This window comes from Homalodisca vitripennis, chromosome 6 (assembly GCF_021130785.1).
Source record: "Homalodisca vitripennis isolate AUS2020 chromosome 6, UT_GWSS_2.1, whole genome shotgun sequence".
In the NCBI taxonomy this organism is placed as follows: Eukaryota; Metazoa; Arthropoda; class Insecta; order Hemiptera; family Cicadellidae; genus Homalodisca; species Homalodisca vitripennis.
The window spans coordinates 119696804-119719261 of record NC_060212.1 but is presented as its reverse complement, the minus strand read 5'-3'; the positions used below and the strand labels follow the sequence as shown (position 1 = coordinate 119719261).

The 22458-nt window shown below is 35.3% G+C and overlaps 1 protein-coding gene across 1 annotated transcript; it reads left to right on the top strand.

The window, feature by feature from the left end:
• The first annotated feature begins 11012 nt into the window (after positions 1–11012).
• LOC124364836 lies at positions 11013–19798 on the top strand. The gene is made up of 2 exons (XM_046820615.1): positions 11013–11244; positions 19308–19798. Exons 1-2 carry the CDS (start codon positions 11125–11127, stop codon positions 19503–19505), a joined length of 318 nt encoding a protein of 105 aa, XP_046676571.1. The 5' UTR covers positions 11013–11124; the 3' UTR covers positions 19506–19798.
• Positions 19799–22458: the final 2660 nt, after the last annotated feature.

The window sequence follows — 22458 nt, the reverse complement described above, 5'->3', positions numbered from 1 at the left end:
TGAGATTGTTTTTCATTGCTTTTATGCTTCCCACATAGCCTACCGTAACTAAAAATAAGGCCCACTGCCCAATAATTGGTTCAAGCTTATATTCCTTTTACATTTCACCAAAGTGTGCATAGCCAAAAACCATTTTTAGAGAAAAATGAGTTTGAAATTTCATAAATTAGACATTATGCTTAAAACAAATTGTGCTTATGTTTGAACTGTTCCTGTTCCAAATTTAATAAGAATAAACATGTAGGTATTAAAAAACCACTAATTTTGTACTTAAGTATGCACGATTGTGGCTGATAAGTAATATACAATATGATATAACCATTTCAAAAAATAAAATGTTTTGTAGTGAATTTAAATTTTTTATTGATTACTCATAAAATACATAATGGAAATAAATCATATACCCAGACTAAGCCATATAACACAAAACATACAAGTGCAAAACTGATATTGATCCAGTCATTCCCACTGCTGCAATCATCAGAATAGAGTGATGTTTGGTCATCATGGGTCCGTTGTGAAGTTAGCTCTGAGAGTTGACTGTTGTAGTTCTACATCTAGAGACTATTACCTCCATTGAAATGTCTGAAATTATTTTGGATTGCAAGGAAAGGTCTAAACTGTTTCTATGTCGAAATTAAAATGTCCGATTTCTTTCAAATTTATATTCATGTCAACATTATTTTGTAAAAACAAGATTGCAATTGCATTTAATAGGACTTTGATTTATTCTTATGTGATGAATCATATTTTTGAATATTTGCGGTCATTACGAAATGCCATGTGTATGTGTGTAGATACAATGGTATGTGTAATGATGATGCTAAGATAATCGAACTAAATTCAACTTTGCAAACAAAATAAATTTGTGCTTCTGGCTTGGTGTGAAGTTTAGATATGTTGAAAGTTCAGATATGGTATTGCAAAAACATAACAAAACTTCTCTGTTAACTTTGGTATGTTTAGCACTACAATATTGATTAGTCAGATTAGTGTACTATTTTTAGGCTTACAGTGGTTTTAGTATTTTATAACCAATGCAGAAGTTTGACTTCAGTCTTTGTAACATCGATTTTCTTGTATTGTACAATTTAAGGATTAAAAAATGTATAACTGGTAAGTGTAAAATATTTACAAATTGAAAGTTATGGTCTTTGTATATCCCAATGAGGATCTCGTAAATTCTCACTTGAAAACATGTCGGGAATTATATGTTTAGATACAATCACAGGTCTAAGAATGCTACTTGGGTATAAAAACAGGCATATCAAAGTTGACAGAATAGAGCATAATTTCCACACATTTTATGTTAAGTTTGTATCAAGATAATTGCTTTAGATCGAATTAAGATGAAAACATTCAAAATATTTGAGTTTGAGGTATTTATTTAGAGGAAAGCAACGTAGCACTAATTCATACAGATTTTATTTATTTAATTTAATCACAACCATGGTATATGATTTAACAATATTTCCTCGAAGTAAAACAATTTTGTTGATCATGAAAACAAATTGCAATCTGTGTTGCTCAAGGTTTTGAATGTATTTATTACAACAAATTTGACTATTGCAACTATCATCTTATTTTGTAGTTAACATAGCTTAAGAATATTAACACAAATACCATCTTGCGATATTTTGGGCTCAATATCCCAAGACAGTAATTGTTTTAGCACGTTGTTAACTGGTACACAGAAGTGGATATATCGCACAAATGTTTTCTCTTACAGTCAACACTTTATTTAGCAGTTTCACACCAGAAACTTCTGAGAGTTTTGGGTTGACTGAGGACATCGCTCCAAGGTTTGAAATCATTTTCATACAAAACTAATTATACTGTTAATGAGAATTAATACTGTGCCATTTCATAAACCATGTAATTAGCTATATATTTTTAAATGTTGATAATAAAAAAAGCGAGTACTTTAACAGCTACAAGAATGTACATATATAATTTCTGAGTAACAGATGTTAGACATTACAAAGTAGAAAATTTGTGGGTGTTTATTGCTTAGGAATTCACTCAAACCCAAACTAGCTAGGTTAAAAATGCTATTTTTACTATGATTTAAATTTAAAGATAGCGTAATTCACTTTATTTTATTAGATAAATAATAAACCTTGAATAATAATAGCTAGCTTTTCATAAATTGTATTTACAAAATCAAGCTATATGACTAGATAAACAACACCGAAAGGTAAAATGGATTTTAACATTGTTGTGAAATATTCACAGTTTAAATTTGCTTGGTAAATTGGAGCAAAATGGAATCTGCATACAGATGCTCAGAAATTGCTCAATCAGTTTTCATCAGATGATAATAAGTCATAATATACACAGTGGCGTAATACATACCCCCGCAACCCCCGCAATGCGGGGGGGCGCGGCGTGTCAAGGGGGCGCCACACGAAGGAATGAAAAAAATAAAAAAAATTATACCGATTTTACCAAATTTCTTTAAGGTTTGAATATCACTATTTTCATTTTAATTCCTTATAATTTTTTTTGTATAAATGAGCTAGCGAGGAATAATCGTAGGCCTATTATCATTTCTTGTTTTAGTTAAACGCCTTCAAAACTAAAGCAGGCAAACTATTTGCTGAACCGCCCACGGAAGTGTATTTTAAGGCGCTTTAGGACCGTGTGTGAGCGTGGGGGTGTGCGTGCGTGTACTGCCTTGTTTCATGTTGCGACTTGAATACTCCCCTCCCTCCCTCCACACTACCAAGTACCAATTATTGTTAGGTAGTTCCTTCACAGTATACTGTGGTTCCTTGTCACTCAGTCATATATTCATTACTCGTTACGTTTACTGCATTTTCGAAAGTTGTGATTTATTCAGTAGCCTACAACTGTGGTGGCGGTGAAAAGTGTTTGCAAACTACACCTCTTACAGGAAACTTATATTATGGGACGATGTACTAGAAAACTAAATCAATAATTAAACAAAAATGTCTAAAAAACCTAGTGGTGCAGAATACCGAAAGCGGAAGAAGGAGGAGGAAGAAAAAGCAAAAAAAACACCAAAAAATTGATCTATTTTTTAAATCTGACATATCTCTTAGTAAAAACAATGACAGTGTAAGGAAACAAATAACTTCCGGTTTAATTTGTGAGTGTAGTGAAATAAGTTCTGACCTACCTACCATCGAGACAGAAAATGGAACATCTACTCAGACCCCACCTGAATTCACAAATAACGAACCAGACGTGAGTCTAGACGTTAAGATAAATAATGATAGCTGTAGCTGTACCGTAGACATTGATAAAAACTGTGTTTTGCATATTGATACTAATGAAATCAGTCAACAACGTGGTGTTTTTAAAACTGACATTGGGCTCTACACTAATGACGGAGTATCCCTCTTAAAGAAGAAGATAAAACTTTCATTTTGAATTCTGAACCATGTAGGCCCACAGGGCCTTTTCCTAAAGACTCGACAAACAATAGATCTTTTAGCAGTGATTTTTTATTACAAAATTGCCAAAACGGGCCAAAAACTAGAACGGTTTTGGCTTTGTTATTCACCTTTATTAAATGGCGTATACTGTGAACCTTGTTGGTTGTTCGCTGACAGAACTGACCCTAAATTTAAAGATGCTTGGTGTAAAAGGTCTAATAAATGATTGGCAAGGTTTAAGCAAAAAAATTAAAGAACATGAAACATCTCGTATACACTTAAATTCATGTTTAGCATATAGTACCGTAAAAAATAGCCAAGATGCAAAATCACTTATTCAAAAGTATGAACCTGAGTATTGTGAGATTCTCAAAAGACTTTTAGATGTAGTAATAACTATGGCTACTTGTAACTTAGCGTTCAGAGGGCATCGGGAATGAAAAATATTGAAACAGTGGACACTACTTCCTGGAAACTTTTTGAATATTATAGATTTGTTGTCACGATAACGATCCTCTTCTAAAAAGTCACTTAGAAAACGATCAAAGCAAAGTTAAGTATTTGTCTCCCAAAATCCAAAATGAAATGATCATGTTTGCGTCACAGCATGTTCTGGATGAAGTTGTAAGTGAAATCCAAGCAGCTCCTTTCTTCTCTCTGGTATTAGACACCACTCAAGACGTCTCAAAAACTGATCAACTATCGATAGTAATACGACATGTGGCAGTCCAAAACTACGAAAAACTTGAAATTAAAGAATCATTCTTAGGGTTCATAGCTCTTACAGGCCAAAATTCGGAAAAAATTACTAACGAGGTTTGTAATTTTTTGGAAGAAGAAAACAACATTAAAATTGAAAAGTGTAAGAGGGCCAGGGTTATGACGGGGCAGCCGTAATGAGTGGAAACTATTCTGGAATCCCAATCTAGAATAAAAGCAAAAAGTCGCCAAATGCAGAGTACGTGCATTGTGCCTCGCATAATTTAAATTTGGTACTCAATGACTCAGTTACTGACATAACAGAAATGATTTTATTTTACGATTTGGTCAATCAAATTTACGTGTTTTTCGGCGAAAGCCTGCCAAGATGGCAAGCTTTGAGAGAGAAATCTATGGAGCAAAGGGGGTCTATACTTAGCAAGACACTCAAAAGATTGTGTCCGACCCGTTGGTCATCTAGGTACGATTGTTTACACTGGCCATAAAGTGTAACTTTGTTTCTGTCTTAAGCTGTTTGACGAATATTATTCTGACTTCTAAAAAGAATAAAGAGGTTTTAGAGGCAACTGGACTCAAAAAACAAATGACGTGTTTTGTCAATTTGTATTGATGCTTACTTTCCAAAGTAAGGTTTTAGAGAGAGAATTAATATTACATCTAAAACACTACAAAAAGAGGATGTATCAATTGACGAAGCTACAGCCCTTCTTGGAAAGAGTATGACTGAACTAAAGAGAGCAAGAAATGAGTTTGAAGGTGTTGTTAAAGAAGCTGAAACGCTAGCCAGGGGATGGAATATTGAGTCTTCTCTGCCGACTAAACGATGTAAAAAAGTAAAAAACTTTTTTGACGAACTGACCAACGATGTTGAATTTTTCTAATCCATTGCAAGAATTCAAAGTAAAAGTATTTTACAGGAGCTTGGATATAGTTATTGCTCAAATCTCCAGACGTTTTGAGAGCATGGTCAGGATTAACGATCAGTTTTCATCTTTTTAACTCCAAAGTACCTCACAGAGAAAAGTGATGATGAACTAATTTTTTCAGCCAGGAAGTTTTGTGAGAAGTATGAGGAAGATGTTTCACACGGGTTGGAGACACAAATAGTGTGTTTCAGAAACATTGTTTTCGGATGAAATAAAAACAAGAGGAATTGAAAAAAAGTTAAGGATTTAGCCTCATATTTAATGATAGAAAACGTGACTTTGTCAAGCAGCCTTCCTGATGTCTTCTGCACAGCGATGATTGATGTTCTTGACTCTCCCAGTTACGTCAGCGTCAGCGGAAAGGTTCGTAATCACCAAAATATCATAAAAAACCCGTACTAACTAAAATTAATTTTTGTGTTAAGAAGAGTTATTATAACCCTTTAATTATATACTTGTATTATAACCTGAAAAATGGCATATATGTTAACAACATAGTTTTTTAATCTTATATAAATTTTCAGGTCATTTTCTAAACTCAAGCTCATAAAGAATTATTTGAGAAACACTATGACCAATACCAGGCTGAGCGCTTTGGAGTCTTGAGCATAGAACATGAACGGGCTCGTAGGATCAACTTGAAGATGTTAGCTGAAAAATATTTCAGTTTTTAAGAAGAGGAGAGGGTTTAAATAAATGGAAATAATTAACATGTCTACAATTTTTTCTCTATTTTTTTATTTTAATGTTTGAGATAGTTTCATTAATAAATAATAATTATGATGAATAATTCATTTTAAAGTTTTCTTTTCCTTTTTGATCTTTTTACAAAATGTATAAAAATAAACATTGCACAGCACGGGACTATCAACTATTTACACCAAATATTTAAAGCCACTCTTAAAAAGTAAAGGTTTGTTTTCTATTACAATTTACCGTAAGTAGAGTGAACATCATGAGAATAAAGGTAGACCAGGGGAAGTAGTGCTATAATTATAACGATGCGTGTAGGTCAGTAGGAGGAAGGGGGGGGGGGGTGTTAGGAGCCGACAGGAGGGGCGCATTTCAGTACGCTGCGGGGGGCGCGACTCTGTCTAGTTACGCCACTGAATATACAATACTGTAAATGTCATACAATTTATGTTTCTACGTGTTAAGATTAGTATTCCAGAGGTCAAGGACGTAGCCAGTAAGGGGGTCGGACCCCCCAATTTAAAATTTTTGTTGTGAAATATTCACAGTTTAAATTTGCTTGGTAAATTGGAGCAAAATGGAATCTGCATACAGATGCTCAGAAATCGCTCAATCAGTATTCATCAGATGATAATAAGACATAATATACAATAAATGTCATACAATTTATGTTTCTAAGTGTTAACCCTTTGCACTCCCCGTCCGCATGACAGTACTTGTGATTTGCACTCCTCTGGCCACCTCTTATGGCCCAAGGTCATATCCTTTACAACACTGAATATTTTGTTGTGAGCCGTGTCGTTGCACTCCTCTGTCCATATGTAGTGGCCGATGCTAAAATGCTCCTAAACTCCTCTGGCCACCTCTTATGGACATTGACATTTAACTATATTACATTTTTTGTAAATAATTCTGTTATATATATATATAATGTTCTGCCATACCTTGGCTGATTCTAAACTATATAATCAACAAGATTATACAATTTTTGGGGAGAAATGTTATTTATCTGTTTCTTAAAATACAAAATAAAATAACCCTTTCTATTGATGACTAGACTATAGATGAATAAAATATTTTTTAATTAGTTTTATTAATTTTTATGCCACTTATTTAATGTAAAACAGCAGTAATAAATATGAAATAATATTTTTGAAGTCTGTTTTGTAAGATGATTGCACGCTGAAACTCAGCTGGCAATTATCAGCTGGGTGACTCATGACTATTTAAACAAACCCAAACAATTACCTTCCAGTGAGCTATCGTTGTTGTGACAACCAATGAGATTCTTGTTTTTGCTTGTATGTTATTTTCGTTCAGATATTTTGTCACAGTTTGATGACGTAGTTCTAAATATTTAAGGTTTCCATGTTTTCTTCTGTGGGTCGTCCCCCCATGGTTGGCATGTCATGGTAATAGCAAGGAAAAATAGTTTAGGCTACATAGCCATATGACACTGTGCAAAGTTTATAGATGTTATCTGCTATGGTTTGTAAAATATTAAGCCGTACCCAGACTTTTCAAACACCTATATGAATCGCGATTTGTTAAAAGGGCATTAGTCCATTTTCTTGAGAAATTCATTTTTTCACTGTTTTGCATTCATAGATTCATAAACATAGATTCATCTAACTGTGTTAGAAAGGCACAAATCCACCACATAGCATAAGCTACAGAGCTTGTTTGGTATTGAAAGTTTTGTTAAAAGGGCACTAGTCCGGGACTTGTGCCCCTTTAACAAAACGTTTGTTGGCAGCACTGTCTCCAGCTGTGTTTTTTAGTTTGTGTCTCAGCTGTTTCCCATTCCCAGATTGTTGTTCCAGACTAACCTTCTGCATTTTAAGGTTATGACTTGCTTTTGTTGTCAAATGTTTTGTGTTTAACATGTCAAACGACGGTTTTCCTGTTTTAAATGACGAAGTTGCAATTGAAAATAATATTTCAAAGAAGAGGAAATATGATTTTTGTTGTATGTAACAGATTCTAATCAGTTTTCAAAAGTGCAGCAATTCTTTCCTGTAAGGGGACATAGTTTTCTAGCATGTGACCGAGATTTCGGTCTTGTGAAAAGGCAACTTAAGAAATATGACAGACTCTTCACCCCCTATGAAGTTGTGGAACAAATTGTTAAAAGCAGCATACCAGGAAAGTGTTTGTTTAAGAAAGTAAACTGTGATGAAATATTGGATTTCAAAAACTGGTGGGGCAAGCATTACAAACTCCACACAGTTTCTGATGAGACGAAAAACTTGAAAAGAGAGAGTAGGGTTTGCTTTGGTATTAGTAAGCTATACCACTTTGTGTATAGATCAGACTTAAAAGGGTACATCACGGCCTATTCCACAATTAATGGCCTAGACAAGCAAACATTTTTCATGTCTGTTCAATCAGGTACGCCTTCAGCTCCAACCAGACTTGCATACCCGGGAGGGAAAATTCCCTTGAAGGAAGCCAAGGCCAATGACATAAGAAAGCTCTTCAGTACGTACCAGTAGAACATCTGGAATTTTATAACGAAATTGTAAATGGGCCCATTGGAACAGCTGAAGAAGAAGATTTGAGTACCAGAGGTTGAGACCTTATAACACATTAAAAAGTGACCAACTAATACTATGGCTCAAAAATATTTTCTGAAATCAAATTAAATGTTTATTTTGTTAATTTGACTTATTCATAATCCAAATGCTATACCAAACTACTAATGTAAGCAATAAAAGCACAAGTTTGATCAGAAATTGTTTATTTTTTATCCTTTTTTAGTGCATTTTGTTAAAAGGGCACAAGTCCATAGTTTTAAATAATTTAAAAAGTAATATAAATGAACAAAAAACACCATATCTATTGTTTCAGTAATTAAAAATAGTAATAAACTAAAAGATATAAAAGATAAAGTAAATATTTTCCAAACAAGATGGTTTTTTGTTAATTCCTGAAAGTTTTACCAAATGTACTAGGGCCCTTTTAACAAATCACGATTCATATATACACTATACATAATAAATATTAGTAAATTATACATGAGTAAATCGTGAGAAATTCAAAATAATTTTAGTTTTGTGAACTAATTTCTACATTAAATCAATATCTCCATATGATATACATTTTCAGATTGATTATTTTTATTTTTAAAATTCATTTCTACATAGCTATTTTGGAAAGTAGACCAGAAATTTTATAAAGCAAAATTGATAGTTATTTTATTAAAATGATAAGAAACAAACTGAATTACTGTCACTGAATGTTTGAAATGTTCTAAGTTGGTAAAAGTCGAAACAACACATTACAAACCAATACTGACTTAAAAATTGTTTGAACAATTTGGTAATTCTTTAATTATTTAGTACTTTTTATAAATAACATTAAAATTTGCCTTAAAATTAACTACTTGTATCTGTGGATTTGCTTGTAGTAATTTTGCTTTTTACCTTTAAAGAAATATATCTAAGACTTTGATTTTTAAATCCATGAAAAATATATTAAATAATCAATAAGAGAAAAATGAAAGCAACGCTTTAGCATAAAACGATCATTTAAAATTGTCCTTTTAAAATGCCCCTTTAAAATCACCTGTTGTTGTGATTGTGAATAACATGTCAGAGTGGAACAGACATCTGTCACCATCTATATTCAGTGTAGTAGAGAACATGACCTTGGGCCATAAGAAGTGGACTGAGGAGTGCACGGACACAGCTGCGCCGAGAATTCACAGAGTACAACAGGTAAAGCACCATGTCCACCTCTTAGGGACTGAGGAGTGCAAAGGGTAGATTAGTATTCCAGAGGTCAAGGACGTAGCCAGTAAGGGGGTCGGACCCCCCAATTTGAAATTTTTTCAATTACTGTTTTACTAAACGATTATTATTGTTAAAATAATTCAGTATTAGGCTACTTATATGTACTGCTGAAATATCGTTCTCAACAAAGAAACGGGCCAAGAACTTTTTAAGGAACAAAATGGGGCCTTACTCTCTGTCCACTACGGGAAAATATCAGTTGTCTGGACCCACCTCCCAAATCTTTTCCTGGCTACGTTCTTGCCAGTCATGCAATTTGACAACAATACTTTATCTTTATATGTTCTAACTTAATTCTAAGAATAAAAATAATCTGTGATAGAAAATGGTGATCGCTTCAAGCCAAATTTCAATAAAACCCAAAGACCTAATTAGTTAAGTAGACCTAGAGATAAGTATAAATGTCATAACATATACTAATGTACAATACCTTATTTGTTGTGGTCGGATAATAAATGAGTATATTGAAATTATGCCAAATACCAAATTGTTACAGTAACGTTTGATCAGAGTAATTTAGGACACTATGTAGAGTGTACTTATGTATACACACACGTTGGTATCCAAAATTGTCCTAGAAAAATACTTTTAGTATAACACCAATTTTAATGGAACTTCCATTAAAAGTATTAATGTCTTGAATGTGCAGAAGCTCACTTATGATTTCACTACCCTGATTCCCTCTTGTGGTTTCACCATGGGTTTCTGGTGTGTATCATTGTATGACGGAAAGTTTCCGTCAAAACATGCCGATGAGTAACATTTTATAGCGAGAAAGTAATATTATTTTTACAAAGTTATGTTTTGTTCAAAACTAAAACCTTTTCGTTTTGGTAGTTTAAACTGATAATATTCACTTTTTAGATTTGTAACGTCAAAACGGTAAATTCAGATACCTTATGTTGTACAGTTACTTAAGTTATAATAATAAATCCACGAATTAGCTTCGAAACGGAAAGACCGAGTAACTCCTTCAAACTTTTGCCAGACACTTCCCAATACTTGGGTGTTGCTCAGATAGTACTGAGTGTTAGAGCAGGCTGCCAATCTAGTTGGAATTGGAGAATAAAACTACCGGCTACGAATGCTATACTCGTATTGTATTTAAATTTAACCCAATTTCAAAATTATTCCTTCAAGCTTAGTTCCATTCCAAACACATTTAATTTTATGAACCGTAATGTTTACAATTATTACAATACGAAAATAAAAACACACGTTAAAATTTATTTTAAATTCAATTACTTAATAACCTTTGTTATTATATACAGTATTACTTTGAATTTATATTATAAAATTCAATTCGCTTTGTCAATAAAGTGTTATAGTCATGATTGCTTTAAAAGCACATAATTATGTAATATTAAATTTAATGTCGTGCTCATATAATTATAGTGATACATCATATAGGCATTTTTGTCACACGCGGATTAAAATTACATTACATTAAAATATTATTATTATTACCACTAGTATATCTTCATCAGCTGATTGACTTTTAACCTTTAATTTGCAACTCCAACAAGAGCATGTCATTTTAACAAAAGTGAGGTGATGTTTTGAAAACTATTTTTACACTTATTTTCCGACATGGCAGTCGCTAAAGATAAGAAGCTGAAGTGGGAGCCCACCCACAAGGCTAAACCTCCGGACGGAATCAAGTCCTCAGACTACGCTCACGCAAAACCGTTCATTCCTTCATACGAACACGTAAGTCTAATAGTTGGATTTGCGTTCTTAAATTTGGTTGTGATTGAATCACGTTTACACTTAGAGAAGGAAATAGATTTCCGATTCGAAATAGTTTAAACAGAATGTAAGTAAGTTATCTCGTCAACCCAGCAGGGATCACTTCTGGCTGCTTTATACCTTCTTGTTGAACCTACCACTGGACACAGCAAAAACCGATGTGTCACTTAAATCTGGGAAACCTTATGGATGTCCAGGAGCGGCACATCAATAACCGCAAATGCCGAGATTCTAAGGTGCAAGGGCAATTCAATAGGTCTAGTCTACTGCGGGAGATGACTGTTGGAGTTGGTGGGGTTCGTTCTCTAAGAGTCGCAGGTTCTTGTTAGCCTAGACATAAGGGTGTTCCACCCTCTGCCTGCTTTGACTGGAGAGGCTGGTTCAGAGCTTGTCTCCCCTTCTTTCGGGGGGACATGATTTTGAGATTAGTGCTCTAATTCTTCCTCATGGATCTCGATAGGATGCGGCCCCTACTCCCTAACCTTACCCATCCTGAATATCCTGTTACTCCGGAAGCAGCGCTAAGGTTCTTCTAGGATTAAGTGCAATTTATAAGCTTCTTGTCCTAAGAGAGAGAAATAAAAATTATCTCATCAGGGAATTATTTATAGTTTTGATTTTAGACAGTGGTAATTAAATGGATTAAAAAGATTTTGATTTCTAAAATTCAAAACTATTAAAAGATACACTTTTATTAATACCTAGTTTTCCAAATAATGATTAAAAAATCCATTAAAGAAGACGACTTCTTTATCAAGCTAGCGAATACTGCAACCTTTTCCTGCTTAGATAAATAACACTCTTTACTCTACTTTCCATCTTCAACTGCAGTGCACTGTATCTGTAATTTCTTTTCTCTCTCTTTTAAGCCTCAGCTTTAAGCTATGCTGGCTTCGATGTACACTGGTATTTTATTTGCAAAGTACTCTGATTTATTTCACACTAGTATTTATTTGCAAAATACTTTATCGTGTCTATGCCTGATTGGCCCTCCCCGGGATTTGAACCCGTGATCTCTCAGTTAGAGAGCCGAGACTATATCCATTAGTCTACGGAGGAGGACATATGAGAGGTAACATTCAAAACCTCACATGTCCATCAAATCAAAATTTACACGAAAAGAGAAAAACTCTTCTCCAGCAACCTTGTTAATTGAAACAAAAAATAAGCTGCCCTACCACCTTTTCCTTGTCCCCAAAAACACATTTTCTAAAGCTTTCGAGCCTAAAATTGTGCTAGGTTCACTAAATATTTAGGTTTAAATTTTGGACATGTGAGGTTTTGTTTGAATCTTTGGGACATGTGAGCTTTTGTTCAGAACTGAGGTTCATTTTGTGTTGTTTTGACTGGATTCATTTGCAGTAATTGAATGATAAATTAAACTTAAGTAAGCACAAATTTATGTCTAGGTAAAGGTTAATAAGAACATTATATACAGATTACAATATTATATTATTTAACACCACAAAGTTAAAATACCAAAAAGATAAATTACTTAAAGAATATTAAAGAGTTGAATTTATATTCTAGGAAATTAAAAAATCATGTATAAAGTGAAATGAAAATCTCTCATTGTGTTTTAATAAGTCTTTACACTAAATGTGAAGCGCACAATCGTCTTCTAGGCAGTCACACTGGGGCACCTCTCGATCTCTTCCTCAATGGTTGGTGTATTTTCTCCGTGTATTATATCATTGTACCAGGAGGAGGCTTTCATCCCTACCCCAATGTTCACCAAACAGGATTTTCAATAGGCCATCAACATCCTTTTTCTTTGCATTGGTAATAGGGTGAATCAAAGGCACTTCTCGAAGCGGAGCCTTTAAAATAGTTGCCAATTCATTCCCTTTTTTAGTAGGGTTAACTGTTTAAGGTTTTCATCCTCGAACCTAAAATATTCGATTGGCTTTTACCCTCACTGAGATGGTGCCTTTAGAGGATACTTTCTTTGTCATAAATATTCTCTTTTTTTCACTGATCATAGCTAATGGTTTGAGAAAACCTTCTTTCCCCCCCCAAACTCTTCAAATCCTTTAGATTCCAGTCAGTGCCTAGAACTTTGACAGGACCCACTTTCCTATACTCTTCCAAATATTCCTCTTTATTTATTATTGTTGGTTTTTTCTTCAATATTCTTTCTACTCTGCCAAACACTCTGTCTGCGGGTAAAAAAGAATGTCCACGGACAGGAAAAGTAATTGAAATTGTCTCCAAGTTCCCTTCCGTTTTAGCCAAAAAGTACATCAAACAATGCAAAATATGGTTATTCTTATTTTGGCCCGTGCACCCATCACAGAAAAGTCTAAGATGGGTGATAGATTCATCGAATTTGTAGGAGCTCAAAAAATTTATCAGAGCAGACCCAACTTCTGTAGATCCACGTCCCGCCTGCTCTTCAGACCACATAAAAAATTCAGGCTTCTTTGTATTCACATCCGTAATACAAACATTGTATAGGCTCAGCTGCCTTGCATAGAATGCTTGTTGTACAGGTGTTCGTGGAAGACTCTGAACCTGTTGCATGTCAAAACATAATGTTACTTCATTGCCTTTAACTTCTTTTCAAGAGTTCATAAAATGCTTTAGCGCGTTTTTTGTGAATAGTCTTTTGGACAAAAAAGTCCTTGCTTCTCATGAGGTGTTGCGCTTTTTATTTTATTATCTATCATTGCACAAAAACTGCAGATGTCCGATGCTGGGGATTTGAATCCGATATTGAACTCATTGCAGAATATACGTCTAAACATAGATTTTGTGACTTTAAGATCATTGGAAATTGTAGAGCTATCATAAAATAGTCCACAACTTTTTAATTGACAGGTCACTACTGAGGTAGACTCTTTTGGTTTTTTTCCTGCTGTAATGGCTCTCTGAACCTTTTTAAATTACCTATAAATTCTCTAACAGAATTTTTCTTTAGAATACTCTTACCACTTACTCGATCCCCACCTCGGTTTTTCTACAAAGTCCTTGCCAAGACGAAGTTTCTTCAAAATTTGCCTAACCCTGTCTGATTTGAATTTAGTTAAGTGCAGAAAAAAATGATTTGCAGACTGTGATATTACTTCCATTAGCCACAGGAAACACGTAATGAGCCGAAAAAGCTGTGAGATTTACTTTTTTTTAGGTAGGCCTAGGCCTAGGCAATTAGTTGTGCGGGATCTCTGACGCTTTACTCCAGAATGTGAAATAAGTCTACTTACTTTTTGATCTTGTAGTTGTTTGTTAGAAGAACAGTACAGGTTTTTTCGATAGTTCAATGCATCCTGAGGGCGCACTTTACAGCACTGAAATACCTTAGTATTATGTTTACACGGGGTGTAATAAACATTGCAACCAGATGGAGCAGAATGTCTTAAATTCTTAGCAATTTCACGCTTTGTAGGTTTCTTAAACTTTCTTCCTACTTCCTTGAGACGTATTTTTAAACTAATACACCACTTTCACAGGTAATATTTTCCATATTTTTCACATGAAAACAACTATGACTACTATTGTAAATGCAAAATCTACAGTGCATAACTCAAACTGATGGACAGCTATAAAAAAACAGCTGACACGTCTTTGACAGGTCACGTGACCTGCAAGGCGTGCTCCTATTGGCTCTTGGTACATGTGAGGTTTTGCTTGGAACTGTCAATAAAATAAGTGAGGTTTTTGCTTGGAAAGTGATATTTATATATTGATTTAAAATAGATTGTGTGAGCTTTTTGACTGGAAAAGATGTGTAAGTCATAAAGACATTCACTAACAGTTTATAATCAGTGCTCAGCTCGATTTTTTTCAATTTTGGACATGTGAGCTTTTGAATGTTACCTCCTCATATATGTACATGCCATACGAGTACTAGCTAGGCATTAAAGATCACGCTCGGTTGTGTAAATCGAAACAAAATAATCGATAGTGGATTTTCCATGAGAAACGAGTCGATCGTCAGATGGAGTTTAGGTGGAGGTCGACGGTTCTGAAAGAAATTACTTAATTATAAATTTTTCAAGTTATATTTTTTAGTTTGACACTCATAACACCATTCGTCAACCAACGAAATAGAGGTCTGATTGAAATGAAAGTCACCAACTTGCAGTTACCACCAACTTGCCAATCACCAATTTGCCCATTTGTCTCATAAGCTGACATGTATTATTACGAATGATTTTAAGTCTATCAAGCTATAAAGTATAACATACGAAAAAGTTTATAATTCGTTTTGGTACTTTGGGATTATACCGACCACACCAGTATGAAGAACACAAAAATATAAATTTATAGAAACAAACATGATAGAACGAAAAACAACTCTTTAATTACAAAATTACAAACTTACAACGATTATCACTTGTTAATGGGGTCAGATTCCGTTATATGCCTCCAACGCATAAACTTTTTTCAATGAACTTAGAACGTTATAAAAGATGTAGTTGAGTAACAGAACTAATATTCCATCAATCAACAAGCATTTCCAGGTATTGTGATCGGTATTGTTGTCGCTGTTATCTTATATCTCTCGAGAATCCCGATTACGGCAGGCCGCGCGGCATCACATGATTATTTAAGTTTTTTGCACGGTACATAATTGCCTTTCCATTACAATTCAATTTATATTTCTGATCAGCCCCGCTAGAATTTGATATTTTACTGATAGGTACTATCTCGAGGGATGTTTTTCTTTCGTTGACATCAGCGCGGGCTTCGACCGGAGGCACTCGCATTTTGGGTGGCGGAGTGTGATCAAGAATAAAAAAAAGTTTTTTTGTGTTTTTTTCAATAAAGAGTTTATTTTTTGTTTGGTAATGTTTGTTTTTGTTGAATTTTTGTGTTTGGAGAAATGTAGGGGTAAAACACGGAAGTACAACAAAGCGACACACCAGCTGAACGGGCGGCGAGACTGCAACCACGTTATCTACTAGACCGCTCGACTTTGACCTCTGTCTGAGGACGGGGAGGAGTTTGCGATAAGTCAATTCCTGTTTTATTTTGACGAAATATTGTTCTACGCTAATCTAGTAATCAGTAGAAGCAAAATGTCAAATAACGATTCATGTCTGGGTGTAGTCGGTATAATTCCAAAGTACCTTTGATTTTAACCCTGTCATCCCCTCCTATTTATTTAGAAACCGAGGGTCAGGATTCCTGGGCCTGGTAGTTGCCTCTCAGCCATCCGGCTTATTGTGCACTCTCTTCCATGTTTAAGCTGTGTCAAATCCCAGGCCTTTATAAAATCATGAGATCTTCTGAACAATGCTTTCCTGCTCCATCCCTCTAAAGTATTTCTAAGAAAACCAAGTGATGTTGAGCGTTTGCTTTGTAACGCCGGACATTCAAATATGACTTGCTCAGCTGTTTCACCAGCCTCGCCACCTTTCTTGCACAGGGTTTCCAGAACATGAATACTCATTTTGTTCAGGTGATTTCGTTAAAGACACTGCGTACCCCCAAGTGCTACGAGACTCTAGATACAGGTCGCAGACATCTCAGTCTGGAGTTTGGAATTATAATGCGGGGGACACCAGGAAAGGAAGGGATAAAGGGATTCTCTCAATTTCATCACCAAACTAAGAGGAGGAAAAGGTTTTCTCTCCTTGTTACTAGGGTAATGACAAGGGAAGGTGGCTTCATCATCTTGCCCTGCCTCCCCTTTAGAAGTGCAGCACAAGACAAGGAAATTTGCCATAGTTCAGTGATACAACAAAAATGGGTAACACTATTTTTACAGTTTGTTACTGATTTTTTTTTGGATCACTGAACGATGGCAAATATCTTTGTCTTGTGCTTGTGTTTCCTTCACAATCCTTCCATCGTGAAAAAGCTTCAAACAAAGAAGACAAAGGGGTACATCACTCTCAATCCCATCTGGAAGAGAGACTGATGCCTATGAGGATACCAATCCCCCACGAGTTAACCCACAGCAACTTCATTTCATTACAATATTCTCGGAACGATATTCCTCCTTACTAGGATATTAATAAGGAAAACAGTTGTAGAATGCATCCATCACACGTAACATCGGGCGAGCCCAAGTCTCAACGCTGACTCTCAGCTGAAGGCTATTCTTAGGTTCTGAGCTAGAGCTGTGAAATGTCCATCCTTTTTGAAACAGACTTGAATAATCGTTGGACATGCTTTCAGTTAATTTAACCTATATTTGCCAATGGCGCAGTGTAGCGGGTACAACGCCGAGCGTGGCTACTGCTTGGATGGGTGACCGCTGAGCGATCCTGTCCTTGCAAGCTCGCCTGCCCGGCTGTTGGTGGTGGTTCGAAAGTCACTTTTAAGCCGTTGATCCCCTGTTTAAGTGTTAGAGAGGGCTTCTTAGCCATAACTTCACCTGTTAAAATAAGATATTTTTTCTTTACCTTTTTATGTAATTTTTATGGGCTTTAAGTTTTAATACAAGGAGACAGACTTACAAACTTTGGTATGCACGAAAGGTTTAGTGAACGAGAAAGTTATAGGGCAAGGGAAAGTAACAAATGAAATACACCTTTTAATTTTATTTCTCTTAGTAGTATGTAGATAGCAATATAATGGTGTACAGTTTGCCATTAAAACATGTAATTATCGTAGAACCATTAAAGTAAAGGGGTTATTGGTAGTCTACCAGGAGAAAATTTAATCCTTTTTATCTTGATTTGTTTAATTTGTTATCCTGTAACAAGCAGATAATTCCCATAATTGAGTTCAGTTTTCGAGTGCCCAATTGCTTTTCAGATGTTGGGAGAAATCGAAATTCCTAGTCTGACAAATCTTAGTGAAGAGCGGTTACTTCATATCAGCTTGCCCAATGAAGTTATATTCAGATTCGGTTCAGTTGACAAAATCTTAAAATAATCTTAAATTATTCTGTCAGGAGGCTTTGACTATTCGGTCATCCTTTGTGATTCCTACAAACTAGATTTATCCTTTAAATAAAAAAAGAAAATATTACTTTCTTAATAATATTCATACTGGAGGTATTAATATAAATCTTATTGACATTTGTATGTTCAGAATTTCATTACAAATAGTGTATACATACAGAGATGGCGAACTTTAAGCTTCAAAACTGTTGCTAAATTAATTGAACCAATCGTGGTCGAAATTGTTCGGAGCACGATAAAAAAGTAACAGAGTTCGTAAGGTTATGAATTAGTATACGCCCACCTTATCTATGGTGTGCAAATCTGGGGATACGAATGTATAAAACGTTATTAGTTTTAGGCTCTTCAACTCTCGGCCGGATCCCAAGAAGATTGAAAGTAGTCTGAGTGTGAAAAGTCTGTAGTTAAAAAGGTTGTAAACCCTGTTGCCACTACATTGTTGAGGGGGTTTTAGTCCCAATAGTATTAGTTTTATGGCCACCTGTAAACGATGGTTTTAATTTTTGCATTACTAACTTTAAGTTGACTTCTAAGTAAATCTGTAAGTAAAAGAGTTATATTTACTATGTCAAAACTAATGTAAATGTCTAATTAGCAGATATATGACGCTATTATGTGACTTTGATAGTTGTTTAAATAATTAATTTCTTTCTTCTTCTTATTCTCATACCGTATCCCATTGGCAAATGTCAGTTCGAGAAGCGCGTCATCGGCCGCGAAGGGAAATGGGTTACCCGCCATATCTGCTTTCGGTTGGCATAACCATAACATTTATCTGACACTAATTATATACAGGTGTTTATAGAGCGTAAATAGTACAAATACCACGTTTAGTGATACGTTACCGCCGACCTTGGTATCCGAGTTGTCTACCTTCCGGGGGACCTGGGTTCGAATCTCGATTCCGATACGGCATCTCCACACGCTATACAATTTTATCATCTGAGTGTAGCTTTGAAGTAATGAGGTGATTGAGGCGGCTCTGGGCTATACCTTTACATTGTTAACAAAAGAATCAGGGTAACTATTTAATAGAGGTCCCTATTTTTGGTTTGAGTGTTTTCGGTGTAAGTGCGTCCCCTTTATTTGTAAAAGTATATTGTACGAAATTAAAACTGCCCGCAATAAAGGAATATTTTGACCTAATCCCACGTTTATATCTTGCAGGAAGGCAGACCCAAGATGGGGCTTCTGATGAGTAACGAGTACGCGAGAATGTGGCACAGGGAGAAGGAAGAGTTTGAGAGACCGGTGGTGGTGGACAGCAAGTATCTGCCCAAGAAGTGTGTCATCCGCGGGCTCAACAAGAAGAAACAAAATCTAAAGGCGGCCAATAAAGAAAATGTAAAAAAGAAGTCTAAGTAGTGCTCCTCGACGAACTCCAAATTAAGATATCAACGGCTTTATCACAGGCCGATTTAGAAATACGAGTACATTAACCATTGATTGGACAGTTTATCAAACAAGCACTGCCGTAAAAATTTTGATCTGGAATGAATAAATTTTGATCAATATGAAGTATAACAGTTGATTTTGTTCAAGTGTAAAAACGTTGAATACCATTTCTCTGTATTATTATTGTAAATTTGAGATTTAAATTCTAGAGTGCTAATAATCTCTTCAATAAAAGCAAGAAATAATACTTCATTGTTATTTTACATAAGTTGATGTGATCATTGTTTGGGTCGACCACTATTTCAGTATTTAATTTTTAGCTGGTTCTCAGTTGGTACTACCTTTAAAATGACAATCAACAGAAACTCGCTGTATGGGTTTTTGTGTCAAGATTCAACTCTCCGGATCCGGTGGGGAACTCTTTCAATTTTAATATTATACTGTAAAACTCGCAAAGCAAACCAGTTTCAGATCTTGCAACGGTAATGGGTTTTTCAGAAAAATACAAAAACACGTGAGGTGAAGAACACTAATACTATAGAGTTACACAGAGAAAGGTTAATAGAGAGTATTACTCGAATCCTATGTGGAAGGATCGTTATATTTGTATAGCATTTCACACACAGGGAAGATCTAGGATTTGGTGGCCACGATTATTATCGCCCTGTCCATATCTTTTTGCTGTGAGCTCCCAAACCTCAAATTCTATGTTTGAAAACGTCTGTATTGATTCTGAACATCTAACGAAGTTTCTCTTATTGTATAGACAGGCGAGCAGCATTCAGTAATGGTAAAATTTTAGTGTTGATTTTTTTAACAGTTTAAATTCACAGTGTTACTCCATCTGCAGCATTACAAACGCAGTGACTGTCACTGGAACGAGGTTTCTTAATTCTGATTTCACAAGTATACCGGAAACATAAGATCACTTGACACTGCAAAGCTCCTGTAGCTCCGGTGAGGTGCATATGGCTGCCGCAAAGAACTGTTCCTCACGGCGAGAAGAACACAGTGTTGTTGACCTCGACATCGTACTTTGAGACAAGGAAAACAATCAGGAACAGTATTGTCTCCAGCAACCAGTACCACACAGTCCAATTAACACCAGACAAAACCGCAACCACCAGCAGCGTTGTCACGTTTGTTGCATCCCTGTGTTATGTCAGCGACAGTGTCTGATGTACAGCAACCGCATACGTATTGTAGGCCTACGCCACGACGACAGTGTAGCGTATATTCTTGTATGTATGAACGTGAATGAATCGAACATAATCCCGACCCTTTGAGAATCTGAACCAATTTTTCAGAAGGGACTTTTAAACAGTTGTTCTCAATCATCATGGGAGTAAACTCCAGACCTGAACAGTTCCTCCCTAGGAACACACTTGTAACGGTAAATCGGTTGTGGGTGAATTACCAGCAGTGATAATACCTACTAGTCACTCGATACAAGCGTTCAAAGTCCAACAGATCATATACCGGAGCCTTGTTTGAAGCATGTTGTTCTTGTATGTGTATGTTTTGCATGAATGAAAGATAGATAATTCTTCATCTCAGCGATGAGAGAAGGGTGTACGTTGACCTTCGTTCTCTGCTCTTGGGTAGTAGTGTTACAATTGTATATAATTTGCTTCCACTAGGAGCTAAACTCAGGACCCGAACTCAAATTCAAGGTTCATTCTTATTGTTCCTTACAGAACCGCGTTCCTAAGAGATCGGCCCGGACGAGTGGGCATCTTGTCTTAATACGAATAAACATGTAGTTAGCGGCGTACAGGCACGGGGGATGGCCAGGGCGTAATGGATGCAGTAGCTGCCGCCAGCGTCGTGGTTGTGCACTTTTTGTGCAGTCCAGTTCAACGTTCTGCCACTCGTGCCCGCCTCAGTCCAGTCCGCCAGTCCGCCCGTCCACGCTGCGCGAACCACCGCTCCAGGTAGGCTCCGTAGCAGATACCATTTTATCGCATCAGATTATTTAACTAAGTGATAACCTATTCAATAATGTTCTCGTATTTTATCTGGCCACTATACAATAAACTGGATTCACTATTTACTTATTGATAAAAATGTGTGGTACATTAAATTTATCCAAATCATAACAGAAATAAGAAATGTTTACGATCTTCCATGTTTACCAGCAATTCAATTAGTCGTAAAATACTCGAGCGTTCAATTCTAATTTTCGAAAGTGTAAAACATACTGTGATTAATTTACTTTTTATGTCTTAAGTTTAAAAGATGATAGTTGTCAAGCATTATTAATATAACTAGTGAACCCCTTGATCTAAATGGGGTAATTTTTACCAGTTTCTTTTTTTTACCTAGGTTACCCCCAAAATGTTCACTAAATTTGAATAGTTTTCAACAATACTAATTTTTTCTGTACAAACAAATATAAGCTATGTAATAATACAAACTGTTTACACATACATACTGTAATCAGTACGCAAAATTAAGCAATAAACAAAATTAGTAACACTATTATTAACCTTAGAGAAGCAAATTTTTAGTGCCTTACGTGTACAGGTTTTTGTCAATTTTCGTTTAATGGCAGTGTTTAGTATTCTCAATGCATTAATTAATGTAATTTCGTATTTGAAGTACACTACTGATCGAACCCAATTTTTTAAAATCACAGTTTGTCTAATTTCCTGGAATTAGACGACATAAATTTAAATAATCTAGTTGTTAAACTCTACGTTTATTTCAAAATATTTCAATCGTTGCCTAACATTCTATGACTGTAATTTTAAAATGTCGGCAAGCTATAATAATTCAATTAACATTAAAAATATAATTTTAGATCTTGTATCAATTACTATACTCTTTTGGAATGAGCAAAATACCGTATGAGTATTTTTGTCCGAACATTTTGTTTCTTAAATACATAGTATGCATCACAAAAAGTCACTTCACCATTCAA